Source organism: Bemisia tabaci, chromosome 10 (assembly GCF_918797505.1).
Source record: "Bemisia tabaci chromosome 10, PGI_BMITA_v3".
Classification (NCBI taxonomy): Eukaryota; Metazoa; Arthropoda; class Insecta; order Hemiptera; family Aleyrodidae; genus Bemisia; species Bemisia tabaci.
In genome coordinates, this window is record NC_092802.1 from 25,444,726 (window position 1) to 25,469,805 (window position 25,080).

At 39.7% G+C, this 25,080-nt stretch overlaps 2 protein-coding genes across 4 annotated transcripts in view; one reads left to right on the forward strand and one right to left on the reverse strand.

Annotated features, from left to right (window-relative positions):
* LOC109042271 (peptide transporter family 1) overlaps positions 1-25,080 on the reverse strand; it is a 66,912-nt gene that overhangs the window by 7,409 nt on the left and 34,423 nt on the right. For all 3 annotated transcript variants that reach the window (XM_072305399.1, XM_072305401.1, XM_072305400.1), the window contains exons 5-10: positions 18,838-18,924; positions 9,952-10,226; positions 6,276-6,358; positions 4,000-4,170; positions 1,248-1,496; positions 707-970 (exon numbers count right to left, since the gene is read on the reverse strand). In XM_072305399.1, the coding sequence (XP_072161500.1) occupies positions 707-970; positions 1,248-1,496; positions 4,000-4,170; positions 6,276-6,358; positions 9,952-10,226; positions 18,838-18,924 (1,129 nt within the window). The remainder of the gene's footprint in view (positions 1-706; positions 971-1,247; positions 1,497-3,999; positions 4,171-6,275; positions 6,359-9,951; positions 10,227-18,837; positions 18,925-25,080) is intronic.
* LOC109042272 (uncharacterized) lies at positions 1,503-23,223 on the forward strand. The gene is made up of 2 exons (XM_019058922.2): positions 1,503-2,114; positions 20,231-23,223. Exon 2 carries the CDS (start codon positions 20,361-20,363, stop codon positions 22,707-22,709), a length of 2,349 nt encoding a protein of 782 aa, XP_018914467.2. The 5' UTR covers positions 1,503-2,114; positions 20,231-20,360; the 3' UTR covers positions 22,710-23,223.

Genomic DNA, 25,080 nt, shown 5'->3' on the forward strand with positions numbered 1-25,080 from the left:
AGTTTTTGGAAAAATTGAGATATTAATGATTTCAAGTAAAACAAGCGTTATTGCATAGGTATTCTGTGAAAACTTCGCTCCCAAATTCCAATTGATAAGCATCCAAAAGTCCGTTTGAACTTTCTTTCCACCATGAGAATCCATATAATTTCGAAATTTCTAACACGTATTTCTCAAAATAGCTAAAACATCACTTATGTGCCTTGTCCTCTAAGCCCCTCACATATGAATAATAAAATGAATGACATTTTCAGATACTTCAGGATTAATTGCAATATCTATTAATTTTCTCCACAAGTTTTTATCGAAGGAAATTTGGCAAAGCCTAAAGATTTACATGGCGTTGTTCCTTAGTACGGCACAATACCACTGCAAAGTGTAAGCTGCACTAATTGTAAATCGAGGTTTTCAGATTTCCCAATTTTAGGCCTAAAATTAGTTTACATGACGAATTTTTGAATTTTCAAAAGTAACCTCTATGTCACTTATCGTAATTGAAACCAATTTCTATTCGCTAATCAAAGCTAAAAATTTGTCGGTAATGAATTTCCATGCCCTTGACCTGTATGTGGTATGGTAGCAGAGGCGCTCAGGGTTCTTTTTGCAAAGTTGATAAATTCGACCTGAGTTCTCAGCTTGATCGAACAGGATTTAGAATAGTAAATCCTCAGAACATATTCTTAGCTAAAATAAAGTTCACTCTTACCTGATGCTGCTGCAAGATGAGATTTCCTTTCCAAGGTCCGTAGCTGTCTTTTTTGATGTTACATTGAAGTGAATCATAGTTGAATCGGATAGTAGTGGAGATTTGTGCTGTATTGTTCACTGGGACGTTGATCAGTTCTAGCGCACTGTAAGGATCAATTTTCGAGTTACCGAGTATGGGGGGCTCCATTATCATTTCACAATCGTAGCTGTTCAGCACTCTTAAATGACCAGTTGTGTCCGTTGGCATAATAGGATACGATGGCTAGAAAAAAGTACATTTTTGTGCAGTTCACTCTCATGAAAATCAAGAAATACTCCTAATTTTTTATTATAAAATGGATACGCGCTGTTGAAGGAATATGTTTGATTTGTAATGATACTTTTGCAGGTATTATTCCTGAGACACACAAGAAAAGCAGACACCTGACAACAGTTCCCATTTTTTATCTGATTTTTGTCTCTCATATGTACCGTTATATGACTCCATTATTATTCATTAAATTTGTAAAAAAAAATCCTCTTGCAGGTGAGTATCTTACCTCTAGTTTATATTCAACAATAGCAGATATCAGAAATGCCACTGCTGTAAGAAATCCACCCAATCCAATTTTTTGCAGCGGTCGCTTAATGCCCACATTCTGGAGCACGGGGTAAACAACTGTTTCGAATAATGGAATAAAGATCAGAATAAGCATAGGATTTAAAATCTGCATTTGATCAGGTTTAATAGTCCACCAAGGGGTCACCGTACCATCCATCAAAGTAGCCTGAAAAGTCCATCTTGATCCCTGTAAAAAGAAGGAAAATATACAGTTTTTGAAGCGCCCATGTACTTAGGTCAAGACACCCAGTGCTCTACTTAAAAGTGGAATAAAAAAGCAATGATAATGTCTCGTTGACGGCATTTTTTAGAAGGAGGTAAAATATTGCGTATTTGAAGGTTTTTTTCGCTAAGTGTGCACCATTTTTTACTGAGTGTAAAACCTTTAGGTAGTTAGAAATACATACGCGCGCAACTTTTTCCGCGCGTTGCGATTTCAAACGGTGCGAATGAATTTCAAAATTGGCGCGTAAAGCTTTATCCATGATTGGCCAGGTCCATTTATCACGTGATTTTTTGGCGCGATTGGCGTGACCTTGGCAAAAATATGTAAACAAAGAAGCACTTGATTTCTTGGTACGGAAAGTCTGATTGAGTGATTGATTACATCTAGATTTCACGACAACCGATTCCTGAGTGATTCATTAATAAATTCTGAACATTTTAATACAAGTGATCTGATTAGAAATCGACAGTTTTCGATTCGCACAGGAATAAACCTGCGTTTCGCGGCGTGGAACTGGAGTGAGTGAATTTGGATCTGCTGATTCTTCAGAACATGTGCTTCTGCTTCCGTCGTCTTTTGGTGAGTCATTTACTCAAATCACAGTATTTGTTTATGCATAGAACTTTATTCAAGCATTTATCAATGTATTTTTCATTCTCATTCTCTTCATAAGTGATTTTTGATTAAGCCATTGTATCCGAGGGAGCATGCTGGAACACCCACTCTCATTCCGTTCAATCGCGGGCAGCTCTGTGCTCACTTTCGTCGTTCAGAGTTAGTTTGTCCTCACTTGGTCCAATGATGTTTACGACAACTATGAGTAATTGAACTTTATTATAAATTAGCAGTGCTGTAACGTATGTGTACGGGTCCACAAGATAAGTCTGAGTGTGCCTTATGTTACATGATCCGCAAGGTGCATTCCACGAGGCACTGCATAGTTTTCATGTGCAAATCAGTGTTCGGCAAGAGCCAGTGAAATGTTACGCAGATTCATGGATGAACTTTCAGTCATTCATCCATCTCTCTAAGCTACAGAGTCATTTCAATTTAGCATCATAATTATCTCTCCAAACAATGACTGGCACACCCATCACTAGGGATTATCTTACTGGGCCTGCCAATATGTAGGATGATATTTGACCTCGCCGTCTATCCTTCACATAACCAAGAAATAATTCCAATTAGCTGGTTTCATCATTGTTGGACGGATATTCCTCCTTATGGTTTTAGTTCCAGACTGCCTCTAATGGCTTCTGTGAATCCGGCAGAACTTCAGAATCCGACCCGTCCCGAGTTTCAATCGCGAAACTTATATGTGAAGGTTGGTCAAACTGCCTTTTTCACTGCAGGAGTCGGATTCTGAAGTTTCGCTGGGAATCCACCTGTAAGCCAACAGTCTTGTTTTCACCCATCTATGGTATCTCACAATGAGACAGTTTTGAATTTGTTAGGCATACTTATGAGTGAGGATTTTTATGCTTTTGAGGAAATGTATTTCAAGTTGTGCCAATGATCAAGAGTTCACGATACGGTGTGGAAAGCTGTTGTGAGAGAAGTGTAGTTGTCCTGACCAGTTGGTAAATTACACAGAGACTTGTGTCCTGAATGAAGTCCACTGTCAAATGAGGGAATTGATTGGGCTTCATTGTTGGCGCCTAATTGGCTATGCTGTACCAAGTGTGCCATAGTTGTCACTACATGACTTTACTGCTCAGGCAAATTCTATTATTGATGCCTTCACAAAAGAGCTCTTGTGCTTAGTTTTCCCACCATGTATGGTATGAAGCAGGTGTTGATTTAAAAGGTTGATACCACAATAGCTTTAGCTTGGCATTATTAGCAATCATTTTGTTGAGGCACTGAATTAAATGGCCGCCATCAAAGAAAATAATATTTGGTATGAGGCCGTCCATTAATTATGTCAGGCTCTCAGGGGGAGGGGGGTCTCTAACCGCCTCATGGTGCCTTATGAGGGGAGGGAGAGGTAGGGCTAAGCCGTACGTAAGCTTTCCAGCCTGTACCTACCTAAAGAAAATGCAAAAATCCATTTTTCGTCAGGTTGATAATAAAATTCAAGATGAAATAGAGGAAATCAGCACATCACCGTTTGCTGACCAATCGGACCATGCTCCTGTCATTTCTCTTGATTCCCACTTCTCCACTCTGTGGGCTAATGAGTAGTGACTTCATCCTTTTGTCAACTTCATACTTTTATCCTTTCCAACTATAAAAAAAAAAATTTACCCTCGCAAATGGCATTTTTACAAGGAGGATCTTGAGCAATCCTCACCAAAATTTTCTCCGATTTTTCCTCTGATCTCACGCAAAAATCTGAAAAATTTTGGACCAAAGTTGCACGAGTACATTCAATGCAAAAAATTGAGTTGTTTCAATCAATGTTGTAACCATGGAAGGACAATTTTCTGAGTTTCAAACCCAACAAAAACGTCAAAAAACCTACCTGTTGATCAAAAAGGGCCCAAAAGAAAGGCAGGGGTAACAGTAAGTATAGGATTTTGAAAAGAGCCTTGATATCTCCTATTAACTTGGCCTCAAATTTGTCATCAGCGTGATCCAACCAATGATCTCTAGACCCGCTTGCTTTGCCACAAAATTTATTCCGCAGTGCGTACTGGAAAAAAAAGAAAAAAATTAGTGGAGAAAAGAAAAATAGTAGTACTCATGAACAGTATATCACTCCTCCCAATCATAGTATTAACATTTAATTATTTGTACAATGGAGATGTTGCATGTGTGAGGGATTTGCGATTTGACCATTGATTCTTATGTAAAAGTTCGCGAGAAACACGATGGTGCTACTGGTTTTCTCTGAAATCATCTCCCAAGCTCAAAAAAAGCTCTCAAAGTGAGGCCAAAATGGAGGGGATATCCCACCCTACCCTGAGAGTCCACCTCTACATCAAAACAAGCCTCCATGCAAAGATAGGGAGCAAATACATTAGCAGGGTTGCCGTGTTTCAGTTTGGGAGTCCAAAACTGAAAACACGGCAACCCTGCTAATGTATTTGCTCCCTATCTTTGCATGGAGAGTTTGTCTTGATGTAGAGGTGGACTCTCAGGGTAGGGTGGGATATCCCCTCCATTTTGGCCTCACTTAGAGAGCTTTTTTTGAGCTTGGGAGATGATATCAGAAAAAACCAGTAGCTCCATCGTGTTTCTCGCGAACTTTTACCTAAGAATCAATGGTCAAATCGCAAATCCCTCACATATGCAACATCTCCATTACACTTACATCTTAAGTAGTTTCTTTTATTCAGAGGTACAGAAACTATGCATGGTCGCGTGGCCGCTCGCTCGAAAAAATGGGAATGCTTTGAAAATAGGAAAGGCACCCACCGCTAATACCTCACGCTGTAGAATCAAAATTGCATGTATTTTCGAAAATGATGATGATATTCTCGTGCTTTTCGCCAAATCGCAAATTCCTGTCTAACAGGGATGCAGAAAGTTCTTAGCCTTCCCATTTTTCAAATCGGCCTTCCCTTTTTGAAAACCCTATTATCATCAGAATTTCTAAAATCATTTTCATGGCTCTGTAGATGCGTACAAATTGGCATGAGTTTGCACCCCAAAAAAAGAGAAAAAGGAAAGAAAAAAATACGCGATTTTTACCGCAATGTTGCGAAAAACTTTGCAAGAAGAAATAAAGCAATTTTGTATTAAATATGTATAAATTTGTATTCTCGTTTGAAAATCATTTTTCGGGAACTTCCTATTTTCTCACGTGATCGAGAAGTTTTTGCACCCCTATTACCTTTAATTCATTTTCCCTAGTTCTAGCCTTTTTTTTGAAGTTTCAAAATTTGGGCTGGGGGCGGGCGGTAAATTCCCCCGTAGACCTTCAAGATTTAATTTTTCCCGCAATGTCTTGCCATTGCTTTGAATTCTGTCTAAAAATTACAATTTGTTGTTGCTTGTTATCTCAGATTCGTCACTAACAATAAGTGCCCACGTGTCCTTTTGATCTTAAAATTATGCCTCAAATGGCGATATGTCTAATTGTAAGCTTCCTCGGACAGGATAGATTTTCGAAAGAGGCTCAGAATGTTCAGAGAGGACGCCACGAGCTCTTGCAAGTGCTGTGAAACCAGTCGAAAATTGTACAGTTGAATGTATTGTGTTATAGTATATTCTGATTTCATGATTTAGCCTGTACCTAATTAATCATTAGCTGAAAATCAACAAATATGTCGAAACGTTCAAGGACAGGCCTGTTTAATCGCCACTTCTTTTAACCGGTCATATCGCCCTTCGAAAAGCACGCTAAATGACGTCATCTACGCAGTTGAAAATTTCCATTTTTATAGTCACTTTGGGATAATTTAAGTCAATTTTTTTCTCTTTCTGAATTACCCAAAAGAATTGGTTGATCGACCAAATTTTTGCTTAGTCAATGTAACCCAAAGAAAAACTAATGACCAAGTTATATGAACTGCTCGCTTAGGTTATTGTGTGTTCTACGTCCTACACTAACACAGAACATCAGCATGGGCGTGCAAGGGAGGGGGGGGGGGGACAAACGTAGGCTAGGCCACTAGCCATCCCCCACTGGTAGGGGGGCTAGGCCGCTAGGGCCCCCTCCCCCCCCCCCCCCCCCCTATGAAAATGGCCGAGGCATGCCTATAAATATCGGTTACTTCTTACTGTGCACGGCGTTCTTTTGAGAACGTTTCCGCTCGCTAATTTTATTAACAGTATCTTGAAATTTTTACTTACCGACACGCATTTGAACACGTGAACAATGATGTTACCCTCTGGATCTTTCGTCGTGTAAAATGGTTTTCCCGCAACGAATATGCCTGTCAGTAGAAAAAACATATACAATCAATAATCCATGTTATCATATACATATTGAGCATCATTGAATTCTTGATAGAGCTATAATTTCTAACCCTTTTTTGGCCTGTAGTTCACAATCGCTCGGTAATCACTCATGCAAATATTATCTGAAGTGAAGCGTATACAGATTCAAAGGGGTACGCTTCTTGGATCATATTTAAAATATTTCTGATAGCAGGTTCATCCATAGGTAGACCCGCAAAAATCATGAAATCGACCCGCCCTAGTTATTTGTAGAAAATCTTGCAGTTTAATCTAAAATTGGAAAAACTGAGTTCCTCGACTGATACGTCAGGCAGGACCTGGAAACGCTTGAATTCAACTATAATACCGCTCTGTTGTTGTTCGTGTTGCTTACCAACACAATTGAAGGCGCTTTGATAGCGGTGCTGTACATTGTAGACATCAACATTCCATAAATGTTATCCTTGAAAACTAGGGCACCCAACTAAACGGCTGTTCCGGTAGAGCTCTTGCATACCACGCAGGTTTGTGGTTTAAGTACGCTAATCGTTGCGCACAGTAGCGCCACGGGTGTTCTCTGAAATGAACTCCTAGGCTCCAAAAAAAGCTCTCAAAGTTGAGGCCGTAATGGAAGGAATATCCCACTCTATCTTGATAGTCCACCTCGATATCTAATCAAAATCTCCATGCAAAGATAGGGAGAAACTGTATTAGCAAGACTGCCGTGTTTTCAATTTTGGAGTCCCCAATCAGGCGGTGTCTACAAGTCCGAAATTTCCGGAAAGCCCGGAAATAGTACTGAAAAAGTGCGGAAATTCCGCAAGAAAGTCCGGAATTTTTTTCATCTCTGATCATTTTTGTCGCAACTAGAGCGAGATATTCAAATTTTTGAAATTTTCCGAATTTCATCAATTGGTGGGTACTGAAAAAGTACTGAATTTTTCTGTTGAGGAGGTACTGAATTTCTCGGGAATGTACTGAAAAAGTACTGTAAAAGTACTGATTTTCGGCCAGCCTGTTTTGGTTGAGACCCTGCCAATCAAAGTGGCAACCCTCCTAATGTATTTGCTCCTTATCTTAGCATAGAAAGTTGGACTCTCAGGATAGCTTGGGACATCTCCTCCATTTCGACCTCAACTTTGAGAGTTGTTTTTTTTTTGTTTTTTTTCGAGCTTTGGAGTTTGTTTTAGAGAAATTCAGGGTGTTTACTGTACGGAAAAAGTACGGATACACTACTAAAACACGGATTTCGGAAGGTTGGTACGGGGGCACGGCAAAGGTACGGATTTTCCGCGTAGAGTTACGGAAAATCGATATTTCTGTGATAAACTCTGAAGAGTAGCCTTGTGAGTATGTAATTTTTCAATACAAGCCAAGTTCCAGGTTAGATTCTTCGTGTTTTCCGGTTTACTCCTTTATCGTTTTACCATTCCAATTTCCCAATCCAAATACGGTTAAAAATGCGTGTGAGCTAAGGGAAAGGGCAAGGGATTGAGAATCGCCATAAAAAGGCATTTTCGGGAAAGCAAGGAAAACGTACGGAAAGAACTGAGAATTTTAATGACAGGGTACCTGGTACCAATAGACACCCTGAGAAAACAAGTGGCGCAATCTTTTTTCTCGCGAAATTTCTTATGGGAATCCGTACAGTATGTACGTGTGAGTCGCTTACGGCGCGCTAGGGCGCTCTGCGACGCCTACCCGCCACAGGAATCCGTCATGGTACAGATCCTCCGGAAGCTGGCATCTCTCCATCTCTTCACGGATGCCCTTTACCCACCGTTTGGCTGAACGCCCTCTCCGTCGCCTAACTGGGGAATCCGCACTGAAATCGCAAATAGAGAATTCGCAGGTGTCTGAAATTCGATGAATTTCGTGTTTAAGTGGAAACTACTGAGCGAACGAGGATACCCTTGGTTCATGAATCGAACGATTATCGGAGAAGATATGACAAAATGATCTAATCTGCTAAAATACGTGTGTTTAAATGGTAAATGCCACCAGTTGACATCACTAGGCGGTGAATTTTCTCACCTTTAAATCTTTTTTTAAACTATTACCCATATTAGAAAAAATTATATAATATACTGTGAAATCAGCCCTTTAAGCACTTTTAGATGAATCAATAAAAAATTTGCATGCAAATTCTCCATTCCTGACACATGCAAGAGCTCCATGTAGGGTCTCTTGTCTCTGGTTACCACTAGAGTACCCATATAGCGAGAGTATGGACAGATCGCTTCATGGAGGGTTTAGGGCCTAAAAGTGCAGCCACCCTTCTAACCAACTTCTAACGCCCAAAATTTCACTGCCAGTCAGCTGATTCCAACTCCAACCAATACCCTTGGTTCATGAATCGAACGATTATCGGAGAAGATATGACAAAATGATCTAATCTGCTAAAATACGTGTGTTTAAATGGTAAATGCCGCCAGTTGACATCACTAGGCGGTGAATTTTCTCACCTTTAAATCTTTTTTAAACTATTACCCATATTAGAAAAAATTATATAATATACTGTGAAATCAGCCCTTTAAGCACTTTTAGATGAATCAATAAAAAATTTGCATGCAAATTCTCCATTCCTGACACATGCATGCAAGAGCTCCATGTAGGGTCTCTTGTCTCTGGTTACCACTAGAGTACCCATATAGCGAGAGTATGGACAGATCGCTTCATGGAGGGTTTAGGGCCTAAAAGTGCAGCCACCCTTCTAACCAACTCCTAACGCCCAAAATTTCACTGCCAGTCAGCTGATTCCAACTCCAACCAAGATGGCTAAGAATGTACATAAATGAGCGTTCTTCCGCAAAATGAGTAAATTTATGCAAAAACTAAGTCAAATGCGTGCTTTATAAACGACGGTTCGTAACAATTGTATTAGTAAATCACTCTGGATAATTGAAATTCATAGGTTGGCGGCATTTAGGGCCCTAACTTCATTCGCGGAGGCATCGGTGAAGGCCTGATGGATTTTCGGAGCTTCACATCTGTCTTTACTCTCGCTTTAGTTAGAGTACCTATATTGAGAGAGTATGGCCACTGGTGTTACCACCTCTGATTGGCTCAGCCATCTTAGGCTGAATGGAGCCCTTAGGACCCAAAAATGGCGGACGCCATAAATTAATGTAATGCAAAATGACTCTCAATGTAGTTATCTTTGCTTATCGTAACGAGAAATTTACCCAAATGCACTATTGCGACTTATTTACATATTTTTAAGGCTAATCGTGTGCAATTTTTGAGAAAAATTATCTTAAATGTAGTAAGGTTGGCAGCAAGTGCGGTTGGTGAAAACCGTCAAAAGTTGGCAATGACCCCCCTCCCATCCACAAAAACCAAAACAGAGCACCGCCATTTTTGGGTCCTAAGCCTCTCCATGGGGCCCAGTGGCCATATACTCTCTCAATATAGGTACTCTAGGCTGCATTTCTGGGCCCTAACTTTATTCGCGGAGGCATCGGTGAAGGCCTGATGGATTTTCGGAGTTTCACATCTGTCCTTACTCTCGCTATAGTTACCACGGTGGGAGGATGACGAACGATGGCTCGGGGGGTGGAAAAGAGAGTGTCGGGGAAGCAGTACCTACAGAGGGAGGCGACCATGAGGAGGGCGGGGACGCCGAAAGCGAGGGGGTAGCATGTCTTCATGCCGAGGCACTGGACGTCCTCGCGGAAGATGGGCGTGATGAAGGTGGAGATGACGGAGCCGGCGTTGATGGAGAAGTAGAAGATGGAGAAGAACTGCTGGAGCTGGCGCTCCTGCTGCGGGAGGACGAACTGGTCGCCGCCGAAGGCCGAGACGCAGGGCTTGATCCCGCCCGTCCCGATCGCGATCAGCACCAGGCCCAGGATGCTCATCGCCCTGTCGAAATCACCAAAATAACTCGAATTAATCCCAGTTCACAATGGAGATGTTGCATGTGCGAGGAATTTGGAATGGACCACCAGACAAGGTACGAATTTCAGCATTCTGATACTTGTCTCTGGACCAAAATTTCACGTAAAACGCGATGCGCACAACGAAAGTTACCGAAATCAAGTCCTTACGAAGATATTTAATGATTCTTGATACGTGAATTCAAACCATCCGCTCATGAAAACTCAATGCTCTACGTGATACACATCGCGCGCTAAATTTTATCATGACAGTATCTGCGATTTAAAAATCTGGCAACCTCAATTTGACGTTTTGGCTCAGCTGTAGCAAATTACTTATAGTTTGAACAACACATGGTGAGAAATGAACATTCTCGATTGAGAAGCTTGCTGAAACCGTTGTAGTGCGCGATTTGACTCATGTAGAGCTTTGAGTTTCTTGTGAGCGAGCAGTTCAAAATCCGCGTAACCAATGTGAAATAAGAAGGTTAATATCTTCGTTAGGAGGTGGTTTCAGTAATTTTTGTTGCGCGAATCGTGTTTTACGTGAAATTCTAGTTAAGTAACATGTATCAGAATGCTTGAATTCGTGCCTTGTCTAGTGGTCCATTCGGGACCTGGAAAATGCTGAAAAGTGGCGCCAGCTCACCCATTTACATTACGTTACGACTCTATGTACTCTATGCTTTCAGGCTCTGAGAGCTCCATGACCCACCCTCCAAAATTACCGACACGCCTGGTACTCTTCCCCTCTTCTCATACAAGTGATCCACTGTCAAAAAAGGAGACCCTCCACTGGCCTCTTGGCTTTCATTTTTCCGGTAATCACCGGTATGACTTTCATTTTTCCGAGTTGGTGTGTTTTCGTTCTCACTGATTCAATGGAGATGTTGCATGTGTGAGGGATTTGCGATTTGACCATTGTTGCTAATGTAAAAGTTCGTGAGAAACACGATGGTGCCACTGGTTTTCTCTGAAATCATATCCCAAGCTCAAAAGAAGTTCTCAAAGTGAGGCCAAAATGGAGGGGATATCCCACGCTACCCTGAGAGTCTACCTCTACATCAAAACAAACTCTCCATGCAAAGAAAGGGAGCAAATACATCAGCAGGGTTGCCGTGTTTTCAGTTTTGGAGTCCCCAAATAAAGTGGCAACTCATGAGTAGTACTCATGAACAGTATATCACTCCTCCCAATTATAGTATTAACATTTAAAAAATTAAAAAAAGCTCTCAAAGTGAGGCCAAAATGGAGGGGGTATCCCACCCTACCCTGAGAGTCCACCTCTACATCAAGACAAACTCTCCATGCAAAGATAGGGAGCAAATACATTGACAGGGCTGCCACTCCATTTGGGGACTCTAAAACTGAAAGCACAGCAACCCTGCTAATGTATTTGCTCCATACCTTTGCATGGAGGCTTGTTTTGATGTAGAGGTGGACTCTCAGGGTAGGGTGGGATATCCCCTCCATTTTGGCCTCACGAGAGCTTTTTTTGAGCTTGGGAGATGATTTCAGAGAAAACCAGTGGCACCATCGTGTTTCTCGCGGACTTTTACATAAGAATCAATGGTCAAATCGGAAATCCCTCACACATGCAATATCTCCATTAATCCCAGTTCACAATTGAATCAGTGAGAACGAAAACACACTAACTCGGAAAATTGGAAATAATCAAGACACATACAAAACTGCACAGTAGGTTTTGCTTTAGCAAAAGTTTGCAACAGGTCCATTGTTCATAAGGAAGTGTTAAATCCCCAAAAGTGAAAGCTTCCACCTGTCGCCAGGGGGCCAGTGGAAGGTCTCCTTTTTCTGACAGTAGATCACCTGTATGAGAAGAGGGGAAGAGAACCAGGCGTGTCGGTAATTTTGGAGGGTAGGTCATGGAGCTCTCAGAGCCTGACAGCATAGAGTACATAGAGTCGTATCGTAATGTAAATGGGAGAGCCGGCGCCACTTTTCAGCATTTTTCAGGTCCCGAATTCCGTGACTTCTATGTCACGCCGGTCACCATTTCGATACAAATCAACTATTTTCGATACACGAGGACCCAGTCATCCGATATCAACAATTCGGATAAGAATTATTACGTATTATACATCGCCATTTTGGATCGAAAATGTATCGAATAGGTGACCGAATTTTGGCTGTGTCATTTTTGTCACGGTTCGGGCGTGAATTTCAATTTTTTTATTTTTTTCTAATATCGGCACGCAAAGGTACTGGGAAAGTCCTTAATTTTTCTGTTGAGCTATACTGAATGTTTTAGGAAAATACTGAACAAATACCGTGAAAGTACTGACTTTTTTTTAGAAAGTTACTGTGTATACCCTGATGGTGTCTGAAACATGAAGGTCCCTAATGAAACACGGTGCAGGGTTCACCAGTACAAGTGTAGACTCCCGGGGATGCAGAAAGTTCTGAGCTTTCCCATTTGTCAAGCAGGTGTTCCCTTTTTCAAAATCCCTCCTTCCTCATAAATTTTACAAAGATGACTCATCTGTGACTCAGTACTTACGGATTCCCGCATTTTAGGACGAAAAAGAAGAGGAGGAAAAAGCGTGATTTTTACCGCGATTTCACGAAAAATACGTAATTTATATACACAGTTTTGCAAAAAGAGAAAAAGTGATTTTACCGTGGCTAACCCAATTGCGAACACCGCTTACGGGGTTTTCTCATTTTTACACGTGACCAATTGCAACCCGTCCGGTCGCGTGGTCGCAGAGCTTTTGCATTTATGTTCACTCCAGCAGGCGCAGTATAGGCAATTTGCACGTCGCGCGGGTCGTGTGCGTAATTTTGTAGCGTTTGAAGTATTTCCACGATGTTGAAGGCGCTCTACATGGCGAACACTCGGGCGCGCAAGGTAAAGGTCCTTCTCTGCCTCACAAAAATAACGGCGTCTCGACGCGACGCTTTTTTGATTTTAAGACTGTTAAGAGACCAGTATTGTCACGTAATATCATTTTCTATACTGCCCCCTACGTTCGAGGATGGGCAGTAACTCCGAAATCTAAGTTTTGAGATAATGGACCTGGTAGCGACCTAGCAGTCCTTTTTTTCCTTTTTCTTTTTTTGCGAATTTTCTACTCTTCGTAAAATCGTGAATAATCGTTTCTAAAACTTTTGAAAGTTATTCGGCTGACTAAAAATTGACGAATTTTAACATCGGCCGTAAAAAAAAAAGTCTCACTCATCTCGCGTCAGGCAAAGGCAAAACATCGGTAAATATAGCTATATTCAGCATGTTCGCGTGGTGACGTTAGGTTAGAAATTGGCAGAAAAAGGTAAAGCACTTTACAGACAGTTGGAAGTACAGCTTTTTTGCAGAAATAGTTTGGCTTCCTGTTCTTTTGTTGGAACCGCCGTCGATTTCTGAGATTTTACTCGCCCCTCCTGACAGCTCCTGTCCTATGGTCTCAATACTTCCTACGTGTGATGGGGGATGTATCCTGGGGAAGGAAGAGCTGATGAGCTGATTATACTTCATTTTTGAGGACTAACTCTGCATTATCTTGCGCAAAGAACATCCGAAAATTCGAATGACAGGGTGTCTAGCATCAAGATTTTCCAGATTCTCCCGATTCTATCAGGATTTGAGGTCACTCAGGATTTAATACCGATTTCATTAGGATTTTAGGAAAAATCGGTCGTAAAATCAGGATTTTAGGAAAAATCGGTCGTAAAATCAGGATTTGAGAAAAGTCGGCCGTGCGACCAGATTTTTTTATACTTTCGCATACGCTTTTGCGGAAACTTTAATTTTTCTCCGCTGAAAATCAGGATTTGGAAAAATTATGATATCAGAATTTAGCAGTCGAAAATCAGAAATAATCAGGATTTCCCAAAATGATGAAAAAACTTGACACCCTGAATAACCGACTCTTTGCTAGCAATCCAAATATTGAAGACGGAAAAGACATCTGGGGGGGGGGGGGGGGGCGCTGTTTAAGTTTACTGGCACTGTTGCAGTACTCGCAGTTGCTCATTTTTGAAACGATTCAGTTCTAACTCTCATATTATCTATTAAGCTTATAGTATAGATGATGCGACTCAGGGCTTTTGAAATGGGCGTATTCATACTAAAAGAAATTATGTAAAACTGAATGGAATCAAAAGGAACATGAGGAACATGTAAATATTTTATATCCTTTTGATTTAATTCTTTTCTTCGTGGTTCTCCAGGCGTAAATAGTCCAAATGGAACTTGGATAACTTCCGAGAATAAAAAATTAAGTGTAATTTTTTTCTTGCGGGGAAAAAATCGTACTTTATCAGAAGCAGTGGCATTGCGTGGCGTGCCTTATCAATCGATTGATCTACCGTTTAAACCTATGGAAAAGTATCGATAAACTGGGTATTTGCAACGAACACCTTAATAATCGATTCTTTACCACAGCTTCGAATGGGAAGAAATCGAAAGTCAATCATTCAAACCTCGCCACTGATGAAAAGAAACTTGTCCGAAATTTTCAACGATGCTTTTCCCAAGCCTGGCAGGGCGATCGTTTTTAATTTACTTCTTAACTTGGATTTCGGCTAGCCGTAAGACTCGACGCTATAAATATTTAAATTCGAATGATGGATTAGCCTCCTTATCTAACGAGTGGTGTCACGCTTTGATTTAGTAATTTAATAAAGAGGTGCCAGCGGAGGCTATCTCACTACCACTTTTATCTGAACGCTTCTAGAGAGCAAATTACTCTGGACGAAATTTTCCATACACCATACATTTATTTTATTTTTACGTAACAGCAAAATTCGGTCGAAACCACTAAATGTACGATTTGGACTCCAATTTGTCCTCAAGAGAAAATGGGCCGCTCAAAGTACTACGTTGGACATTTTAGCCGAATGTGTGATCCCACTTTTCTTCTTGTAAGACACCCTGAGACGAACTCTCACCCCTTCTCCCCTTGAATTCCACAACAATGGTCTGATCTCTGAAAGACAGAAAACTAGCTAACAACCTCCAACCTTATAATTTGATTGTTCGCTGTGGAAAAAACATAGAGTACATAGAGTCTTAATGTAAGTGGGAGAGCTGGCGCCACTTCTAAGCATTTTCCATGTCCCGAATTCCGAGACTCCTGTGTGACGCCGGGTCACTTTTTCGATACATAATCGATTGTTTGCGATACGCGGGTACCCGGCCATCCGATGACAACAACAACAACAACAACAACAACAAAGGAGATAGGAATTACTACGTATTCCACACCGCCCTTTTGGATCGAAAATGTATCGAAAAAGCGACCCGAACTCGGCGCACACCGGGCTCGGAATTCGTCGAGCAGAACATGGCGCCAGCTCTCCCACTTACATTACGACTCTATGTAGTCTATGGGAAAAAACTAACCAAGAAAGCATGCGAACAGAGAAAACTTTAAAAAGAAAAAAACCTCTCCGCTATTTTCCCTTCAGTGTGTAAGTCACCTTGTTGCCAGATTGTGCTGAAAATTCAGCACGTTTCTCCATTTAACTCAATGTTTAATATCCAGATCTTTTTACGAAACTTGGCAACTTTGGAAGTTACCTTCTTAAATCAACGATCATATTCACCTAATGACGGTTCTGTCCGAAGTCGTGGGACTTTACCGAAAAATGCCTCAATATCCATGAGTCCTTCTGATGCTCATAGTCAGCTTGACGCACTAAAAAAAATATCGGTGTATTTACTAAGAAAAGGGTAAAATTACCAAGAATTCAGGGTTCTATTTGATCCCAGTTTTTTCCTTGGTAAAATTACCATTTATGGAATTGGTAATTTTAGCGAGAAATCTCGGTAAAATTATTGAACTTTCTCGGTAATTTTACTGGACTTAGTAAAAACGCCAATATTTTTATCGACTGTAATAGAATTACCGAGATGAAATGGCAAAGTTATCAGGAATTGATTACCAATGAAAGTGGTATTCTTACCTGAAAAAAACAGTAAAAATACCGGTTTTTAGGTAAGCTTACCAGCCTGTCTTGGTAAAATTACCAATAATTGGTAAAAAAAAGTGAGATGGTAAAGGTACCAACGGACCCTGGTAAAAACGCCGAGAATTTTTTTTCAGTGCGGGGAATCGATGATTGTCCAATGAAATTTTCGGCTAGGACACTCCAGGCTTGATTTCTCTGATTTTCATTCCTGGAGTTACTGCTCTCCTCCGTAACGCGGGGGCATAGTCCATGGTTTCAAAGTAGATTCACCACGGTGAACTTGGATGGGAAACCGAGTGCAGCGGTGCGTTTTTCCGGCAAGTAAACAAACAGAGCCGGCCTTGAAAAGTCACCGAAGCGTACACCACGGAATTAATTCCCAGTAGGATGCTCCCCCGGTGAGAGTCGACCTGGGGCCCTTGAACTCGGCCCCCTTGGGTTGTCTACCAGTCCGTAAAGTCCGGAAAGTCCGGAAAAAGTACGCATTTTTTAAGGTCGGTCCGTAAGTACCTTAATGGTACGTAAATCTCGCGGAAGGTCCGTAATTTTTCGCATTTTGCGCTGCGCGTTCAGTTCGATCGCCTGATAGTTATGCAACCCTCTGTGCGTTGTCCGTCAGGCGTATTAGTGCAATGTCAGCCCGAAAGAGCGCGGTTGTTGTAGAGGAGCGGAATAAGGCATTTCCCTAGATTTGACGAAAACAGCCGAAAAGGCCACGGGAATAGCCGAAGGCCGAAGTTAAGCGCGCGACAGTGCCAAAATCGAAGAATTGCGATACATATCGGAAAGGTACTGAAAAAGTACTTAATTTTTCCCCAAGGCGAGGTACTTAAATTTTTCCTTAAATACCTATAAAGTACTGAAAAAGTACTTATTTTATTTTTGTGGACCTCAGTAGACACCCTGCCCTTGGCACTTCGTCAACCAAAGAATTAGTTATAAAAAATGTGTAATTAAAGTTTTTAATCGACTTTTTTTATTTTGATGATAAATCTGAACTTTCTATTAATAATATAATTACCATCGACTTTCTCAAAAGTACTATACTATTTTGATATAAAATTAAATTTTTGTTTGGTTAACAGCCTCTCTTGAACTTTTTTACTGTCAGTGAGGGTAAGAAATGAAACATCACCTCACCGCGTAGTAAGAGGTTGCTAGAGTATTACGGAAGTAACCTAAGAGGGTGAAGGGATCTAAATGTCTTATAGGGGGCGGGGGTGTGAAGTCTTGTCTTACTCAGACCTTTCTCTTAAAAATGATTTTTTTTTTTTTTTTTTTAGATTTTCTCCGTTATTTACAGAAAAATTGGGTAGGCTTGCATGATTTTGAAGGGGCTTCAGAGATTTTATTATGTGTGCCTTACGGGAGGGGGGGGGGGGGGCTGGTCTGCAAAATGCCTTACGTAATATTAGTCCGAAAATGAAGTTTTGAAAGGGTGGACATGGAAGTTCTGAAATTGTATTATGTTCAATAATTACCTGTTATAAACCGTTACCCATCGGATTGGTCTGTGGCGAGGCGTGAACGATCGATTATCGATATTCCCCCGTTTGAAGCTATTGTAAAGAATCGATTATTGAGGTGTTCGTTACGAACATCCTGTTTGTCGATCCTTTTCAATAAGTTTAAATGGCATATCAATCGATACATCGGAAAGCACGGAACGGCACTGCAGCTCAATTCCTGCGTCGCCCATCCTGCATGCCAATGAAGTAACCAAAACTGATTTTTATCCCAATATTGCTAATTTTCCGGAAAATGCTTTAATTGTTAAAATGTACCCCACATGGTCGCAAGGTAGATTTACACAGGTATGGACAAGTTGAAAATTTCCCATGAGCCTCAGTACGTGTCACATGACTACGTGACGTAGGTTAAGGGGCCCGTTCAATCAAATTAACATTCAAACATTTGTGCGTTTAAACTTTAAAATTATTATCGCATTATCAAAATTGTGCAAAAAATCCCACAAAATTTTGACAAACGCTAAACCGAACATAATAAATCAAAATAATCAAAACATACAAAATGGCGGAAGTTAAGGGGCCTCTAGAGAGCCAATCAGAGGCCAGTTGTTTAGTTCTGTCCGTACCTGTGTAAATCTACCTTGACATGGTCGGTTCAGAATCAGATGAAGCAGGAAGCTTGTAGAAGAATGTATTTACCTCATATCTTTGTAGGTACTTTTGGAATTTCATACCGTTCTGCTGGTAATTTTTCAGCTGTAAGGTTTTTTTTTTTTATTATTTTTTTTTTTTATCCTAACTTGTTTGTCCTTAATGCCCTTAATTAATTACTTTTGTCACCAATAGTAAATGGGGAGGGGCTATGGGAAAGAATATGAGAGGATAAAAACGCTGGCAGAAGTTCTAAAAAAACCCCGGCTCCGACGACAGCGCTCCCTTTATTTTTCGTCACGCCACGCTACTGGGTGAAACATGACTTGTCGCTTTCACAGCGCTCTCTGGCGCTCTGCGACGCCTAACCATCACAAAACCCGGTTCTACCACAGCCCCGTTGTGGGAAACATGACTTACTAAGAAGAAATATCACTCTTTCCTTATGATTAATTAATCGGATTCCGTTTTATATTTTTTGGATTGCTTTTTTTCAAAGATGCTAATTACTAAGGAAATGTAAGATTTTGTCGAGTAGCTTACCTGGTAGGAAGGTTTAGCACAGTGGCGGAAGCGGTCGAAAGCACAATGTTCCCAAGAGCGTAGACAAGTGATAGGTAGAAAATTGTCCTGCGAACAGAGATGTAGGAAGTTGACATCAATAATCATTCAATAAAATCAGTCTAAATTGTACTTGGGTTTTGTGGTATTGTAAGTGGCAATTTGCACAATTTTTCTGTGAATCACCTTAGCGGTACTTGAAAGATTTTCAAGTTAAGATACGGTACCGACGAATAACGTTTTATTTGAAGGCACACCATACTGACGAATAACGTTTTATTTGAAGATAAACCATACCGACGACCAACGGTTTATTTGACGGTACCGTACCGACCACTGACGTTTTATTTGACGCTTACCAACGAATCATATTTTGTTTGACGAAGCTGTACCGAGAAATAACCTCTCTCTTCAGATTTTTTTGAAAAATTTCAATTTGTCCCTAAAAATCAGGCGCTAACTTACTCGAAAGTCGCTTGCCGAGGAAGAAAGCCGTATGAACATTCGAGAGTTGCCAAATTTCCCTCGATAAAATGGGTATTTTTAAGGAAAAATTTGAATATTTTGCTGGAAAGTTTCAGGGACATCAGGTGAAATTGCGAACGAAATAATCTGAAAAATTGGAAGGAATATATTCATAAGTTTACCAGGAGATTCGTGTTTTATCAAAGGAAATTTGGTAACGCCTGGGGCTCATATGGCGTATTTCCTTAGCACGACAGAATGCACCAGGCCAGACGAGCTGCTTGGTCATGACGTCAAATACGATGTCATTTCCGATGATGTGACGCACTCTTTTATTGCAGACCTGATTCTCTGGTAGAAATTCCTGCCGACCTCCTCCAGAAATCCATCTCCCTTCCTCTTAGCTTACCCTGTGTCCGTTTCTTCAGCTGCCAAACTTCACATTTATATGTAAGAATACGTTTGACTACAGCGTTGTGAATTCTCCTATTGTTCTCTTTGGCAGATCAATAATCCGAAAGGATTCCACTTAACATCGCTATAGCCTTCCTTTCTAGGGCGTCCTATTTCCTTAATTGCTTGATACGTATTTCCATCCTGGGTCAATCCTACCCCAAGTGCTTATAGTCCGCGCAGCCTTTAACATGCTGCCCATATGGGGGAATATTTGTTTTAAATATTTAACAAGGCTGGTCCTAGTTTTCACTGCTGATTGGTGCTAAATGTGTCCTTGCCGAATTATAATCTTAGATCTTTTTTATCATCAACCAATTTTTTCGTAAAATCGAATTTTCCATTGAAGCGTCTTTTTCACACTGAGAAGATGCGAATTTGAAAAAAAAAACCCTATTCTCTTCGGGTTGCCTCAACACCTGTATAATACTGGCATGCTTTGTGCTTCTGCTCACAGGTAATACTTCATTTTTAACTCCTTTCCTGGATAAGAGGAGACCGAGTCCGGGTTATATCAGTGGCGCTGTTCGTGAGAGAAGAGGATAAGCTGCATCTTGAACTTGACATCTTCATAGAATGCAAACGACATGACAAGCAAGATAGTTCCTCCTAAAACCACTTCAAAGGGTCTCGAAGTCCCTGAAGCGTGTGAGCAAGAGATCAGTATCAAGGGCACAAGTGAGACCACGTATTGCCGATCTCCTGATCGTCAATCGCAGCTTGGAGAAACTCGAGCTGGACTGTTATCTGATGAGCACGCTACAGCAGTACAATATCGATCTTTTCATGGGTCTGTTCCTCAAATTAAAGAAGAGGAGGATTGCAAAACTGAAGATCCGTCCCATTTGTTACACACTAGTGTTGAAATCAAAAACGAAATAACTTTCGAGTCCGAAAGTGTACCAGAAACTTGTGACTGTAAAGATGATCTATTCGATCATGTCGGCAGCGTTCCAGATCGTTGCTTCACGCCTCCTTTCGATTTTGAAAAAATTGGGAGCTTTAGAGTAAAAGACGAATTAAGCAGCAACTTTGAGCCATTATTTGATCTGGAATCCATTAAAACACGTAACGTCTCCGTGAAAATCGTAGACTTGTTTCCTAGCAACATCCGTAAACTTGGAAAAGCCCACACAAACAGTCTCTCTTGTGCTTGTAAATACTGCAGCAAGGTTTGTGATAATATTCTCTCTGACGGACGCACTCTGAAAAGTTTTAAGACAAAATATGCTTTAAAAAATCATAGGATTGTGCACAGCAGTGAAAAACTGTTCAGTTGCAATGATTGTAGTAAGAGTTTTAAGACAAAATCTTCTTTAAATAATCACATGATTGTGCACAGCAGTGAAAAACTGTATAGTTGCAATGATTGTAGTAAGAGTTTTAAGACAAAATTTTCTTTAAATAATCACATGATTGTGCACAGCAATGAAAAACTGTTCAGTTGCAATGATTGTAGTAAGAGTTTTAAGACAAAATGTACTTTAAAAAATCACATGATTGTGCACAGCAATGGAAAACTGTTCAGTTGCAATGATTGTAGTAAGAGTTTTAAGACAAAATTGTCTTTAAAAAATCACATGATTGTGCACAGCAATGAAAAACAGTTCAGTTGCAATGATTGTAGTAAGAGTTTTATGAGGAAATCCGATTTAAAACAACACATGATAGTGCACAGCAATGAAAAACTGTTCAGTTGCAATGATTGTAGTAAGAGTTTTAAGACAAAATTGTCTTTAAAAAATCACATGATTGTGCACAGCAATGAAAAACAGTTCAGTTGCAATGATTGTAGTAAGAGTTTTATGAGGAAATCCGATTTAAAAAAACACATGATAGTGCACAGCAATGAAAAACTGTTCAGTTGCAATGATTGTAGTAAGAGTTTTAAGACAAAATTGTCTTTAAAAAGTCACATGATTATGCACAGCAGTGAAAAACTGTTCAGTTGCAATGATTGTAGTAAGAGTTTTATGAGGAAATCCGATTTAAAAAAACACATGATAGTGCACAGCAATGAAAAACTGTTCAGTTGCAATGATTGTAGTAAGAGTTTTAAGACAAAATTTTCTTTAAATAATCACATGATTGTGCACAGCAATGAAAAACAGTTCAGTTGCAATGATTGTAGTAAGAGTTTTATGAGGAAATCCGATTTAAAAAAACACATGATAGTGCACAGCAATGAAAAACTGTTCAGTTGCAATGATTGTAGTAAGAGTTTTAAGACAAAATTGTCTATAAAAAGTCACATGATTATGCACAGCAGTGAAAAACTGTATAGTTGCATTGATTGTAGTAAAAGTTTTCAGAAAAAATCTCATCTAACAAGGCACATGATTGTGCACAGCAATGAAAAACTGTTCAGTTGCAATGATTGTAGTAAGAGTTTTAAGACAAAATTTTCTTTAAATAATCACATGATTGTGCACAGCAATGAAAAAATGTTCAGTTGCAATGATTGTTGTAAAAGTTTTAAGATAAAATCCGCTTTAAGAAAACACATGATAGTGCACAGCAGTGAAAAACAGTTCAGTTGCAATGATTGTAGTACGAGTTTTATGAGGAAATCCGATTTAAAACAACACATGATAGTGCACAGCAATGAAAAACTGTTCAGTTGCAATGATTGTAGTAAGAGTTTTAAGACAAAAGTTTCTTTAAATAATCACATGATTGTGCACAGCAATGAAAAACTGTTCAGTTGCAATGATTGTAGTAAGAGTTTTAAGAGAAAATGTACTTTAAAAAATCACATGATTGTGCACAGCAATGGAAAACTGTTCAGTTGCAATGACTGTTCAAAGAGTTTTAGGAGAAAATCTCATCTAACAACGCACATGATTGTACACAGCAATGAAAAACTGTTCAGTTGCAATGATTTTATGAAGGGTTTTAAGACAAGAAGTATATTAAAAAACCACATGACTGAATAGTGGAGACAAACGATTCAGTTGTAATGATTGTAATACGTGGTTTAATCCGAGGAAATATGTAACAGTAACAGAGGAAATCGGAAAATAAAGTGCCCTAATTTTGTTTGTTTAGTCTTTTTTTCATTGCTCTAAATAGCAATCCCGTAACAACGAAGAAATCTTGAAGGCTGCGAGTGATAAATATCTAAACCTGTTAAATATAGCCTTCAATGTGCTAAACAAATGTGACTTAATGTTTTTTACCTGAGCGCAAAGCGTAATACCTATAAATGAACAATACCTAATCATGTTAATTCATATGGATTATTTTTAGATTCATATACCATCCTGACCATTATGACTGCCTCAAAAACTTGCAGATATCCGATTGATTTGACTTAGCCTCCTCTAATTTTGCTTTTTTTCACATGATACAGAATACTAATGCTGCAACAATTCCATTCCATTTTTGTCAAAAATTTAGCATGCACCTAAATTCATGTTTTTCCAGTAAATTTTAATTTTAGCAGTATAAGATGCCTTTTTTAATTTTTCTATTGTTTTCTTCCGAACCTAATCTCAAAAACTTTAATCATTAATGAGAATTCTGTTCCTGTTCTATATTACTTGTAATTTACTGCTCGCAGATGTATAACGGTTTTTGCGTTGTGCATTTTTTTTACCTCAGGTCTAAACCAACGGATTGTTTTCTCTTTTTTTTTTTTCATCCCTTGGTTTTTGCGGTTCATGAAGATTTTTTTCTTTTCTTGTTTTTTGCGCACTCAGCGCTTTGAAATTTGTGCCGTATTCTAAGTACTTTGCTTAATAGAGAATTTGCAGGTGTCTGAAATTCTGTGAATTTCATCTTTAAAATGATACTGCTAGGAAAACTGAGCTGAGGACAGCCTTGATTTCTAAATTGAACAATTATTGGAGAAAATATGACGAAATAACCCAATCCGCTGAATTACATGTGTTTAAATGGAAAATGCCGCCAGATGACGTCATAAGGCTGCACATTATTTACTTCTAAAACTTTTTTTCTCCAATATCCCATTTCAGAAAAAAAATTATGAAAAATACTGCGAACTCAGCTCACTAGGCACTCTCAGATAAAGCAATGAAATTTTTGTGTGCAAATTCTCCAGTGGTGAAATAATATATTTCTCCCTCACTCTAAGTATTAAGCTGGCACTTACTTTTTTCGTCTCAAATGTATTGAACCTTAAATCCTGAAATTCACGCATAGACCTTTTCCTTAAAAACTTTTTTTTTCTTTTTTTTTGAATTTGAAAAATTAATATATACCTACTTATATGAATGCTAGCTTCATTCAATGGAAATCTGGTAACTATCAGAAGAAGAACTCGACAGAGCTCCAAGACATATATTGCACATCCTGTCGAGGTATATCGACGGTGAAACTACCAAACCACGTATCTCGGTTTGCGACGTCGCAGACTTCCTGTCATACTTTATTTTTTAAATGAAAAACTACTTAACATCCAGTCTTGAAAATTTCTGTGATTTTTCCTCTTTGTGCGGAGAAAATTCCGGGAAAATTTCAAGGAATGATATTGATTTGGTCTACTTCAAAAAAAAATAAAATGTGAGCGTAGATTTTTAAACACCGCAAACGAGATACGTGGTTTGGTAGTTTCACCATCGATATATAATACCTAACATGGCATTAACCCCTTACCAATAAACCGCTTTTTAAGTTACGAATTTAAGCATTCTAAGGCATGCGCCCTACTTAAAATTTCACGTAGAATACGATTTGAGAAAATAAATTTGCTGGTACAAACTTCTAACTGATGGTGAGATATTTAACGTTTTTCGATGCTTGAAATCAAACCTCCCGCTCATGATAAGACAGAACTCTTCGTCTTCGTAACTGGAAACGCGCACTGAACGTTGCCGTAAATCACACAGTACATAGAGTCGTAATGTAAACGGGAGTGACAGCGTCATTTGTAAGCATTTTCCGAATTCCGTAACTTCTGTATCACGCCGCACACTAAGTCGAGTCAACAGGAGGAATCGGACAAAGTCTGGAAACTTTGAAAGTTTAGGTATATTTTTGAAAATATGAAACAAATCAGTTTGAGGGTGGTTTCATTGGTTTTGGCATGAATTTTCCTCTCGGAAATACCCTCTAAAATTGAACTTGTGACGAAACAAACTTAGGAATTGCCCAAAAATGAAATGTCGGACCTCTTTTATTAGTTCGTTCCACTGTGCGCCGGGTCACTATCTCGACACAATATCGAATGTTTTTGACCCGGTAATCCGATATAAACAAAGAGGATATGAATTATTACGATTCAACATCGCCATTTTGGATCGAACATATATCGAATAGATGACCGAATGTCGGCGCACCCTGGGC

Bases quoted from the DNA above. Each gene is read 5' to 3' on its own strand.
- LOC109042272 (XM_019058922.2), top strand. From the start codon at position 20,361: ATGACAAGCAAGATAGTTCCTCCTAAAACCACTTCAAAGGGTCTCGAA.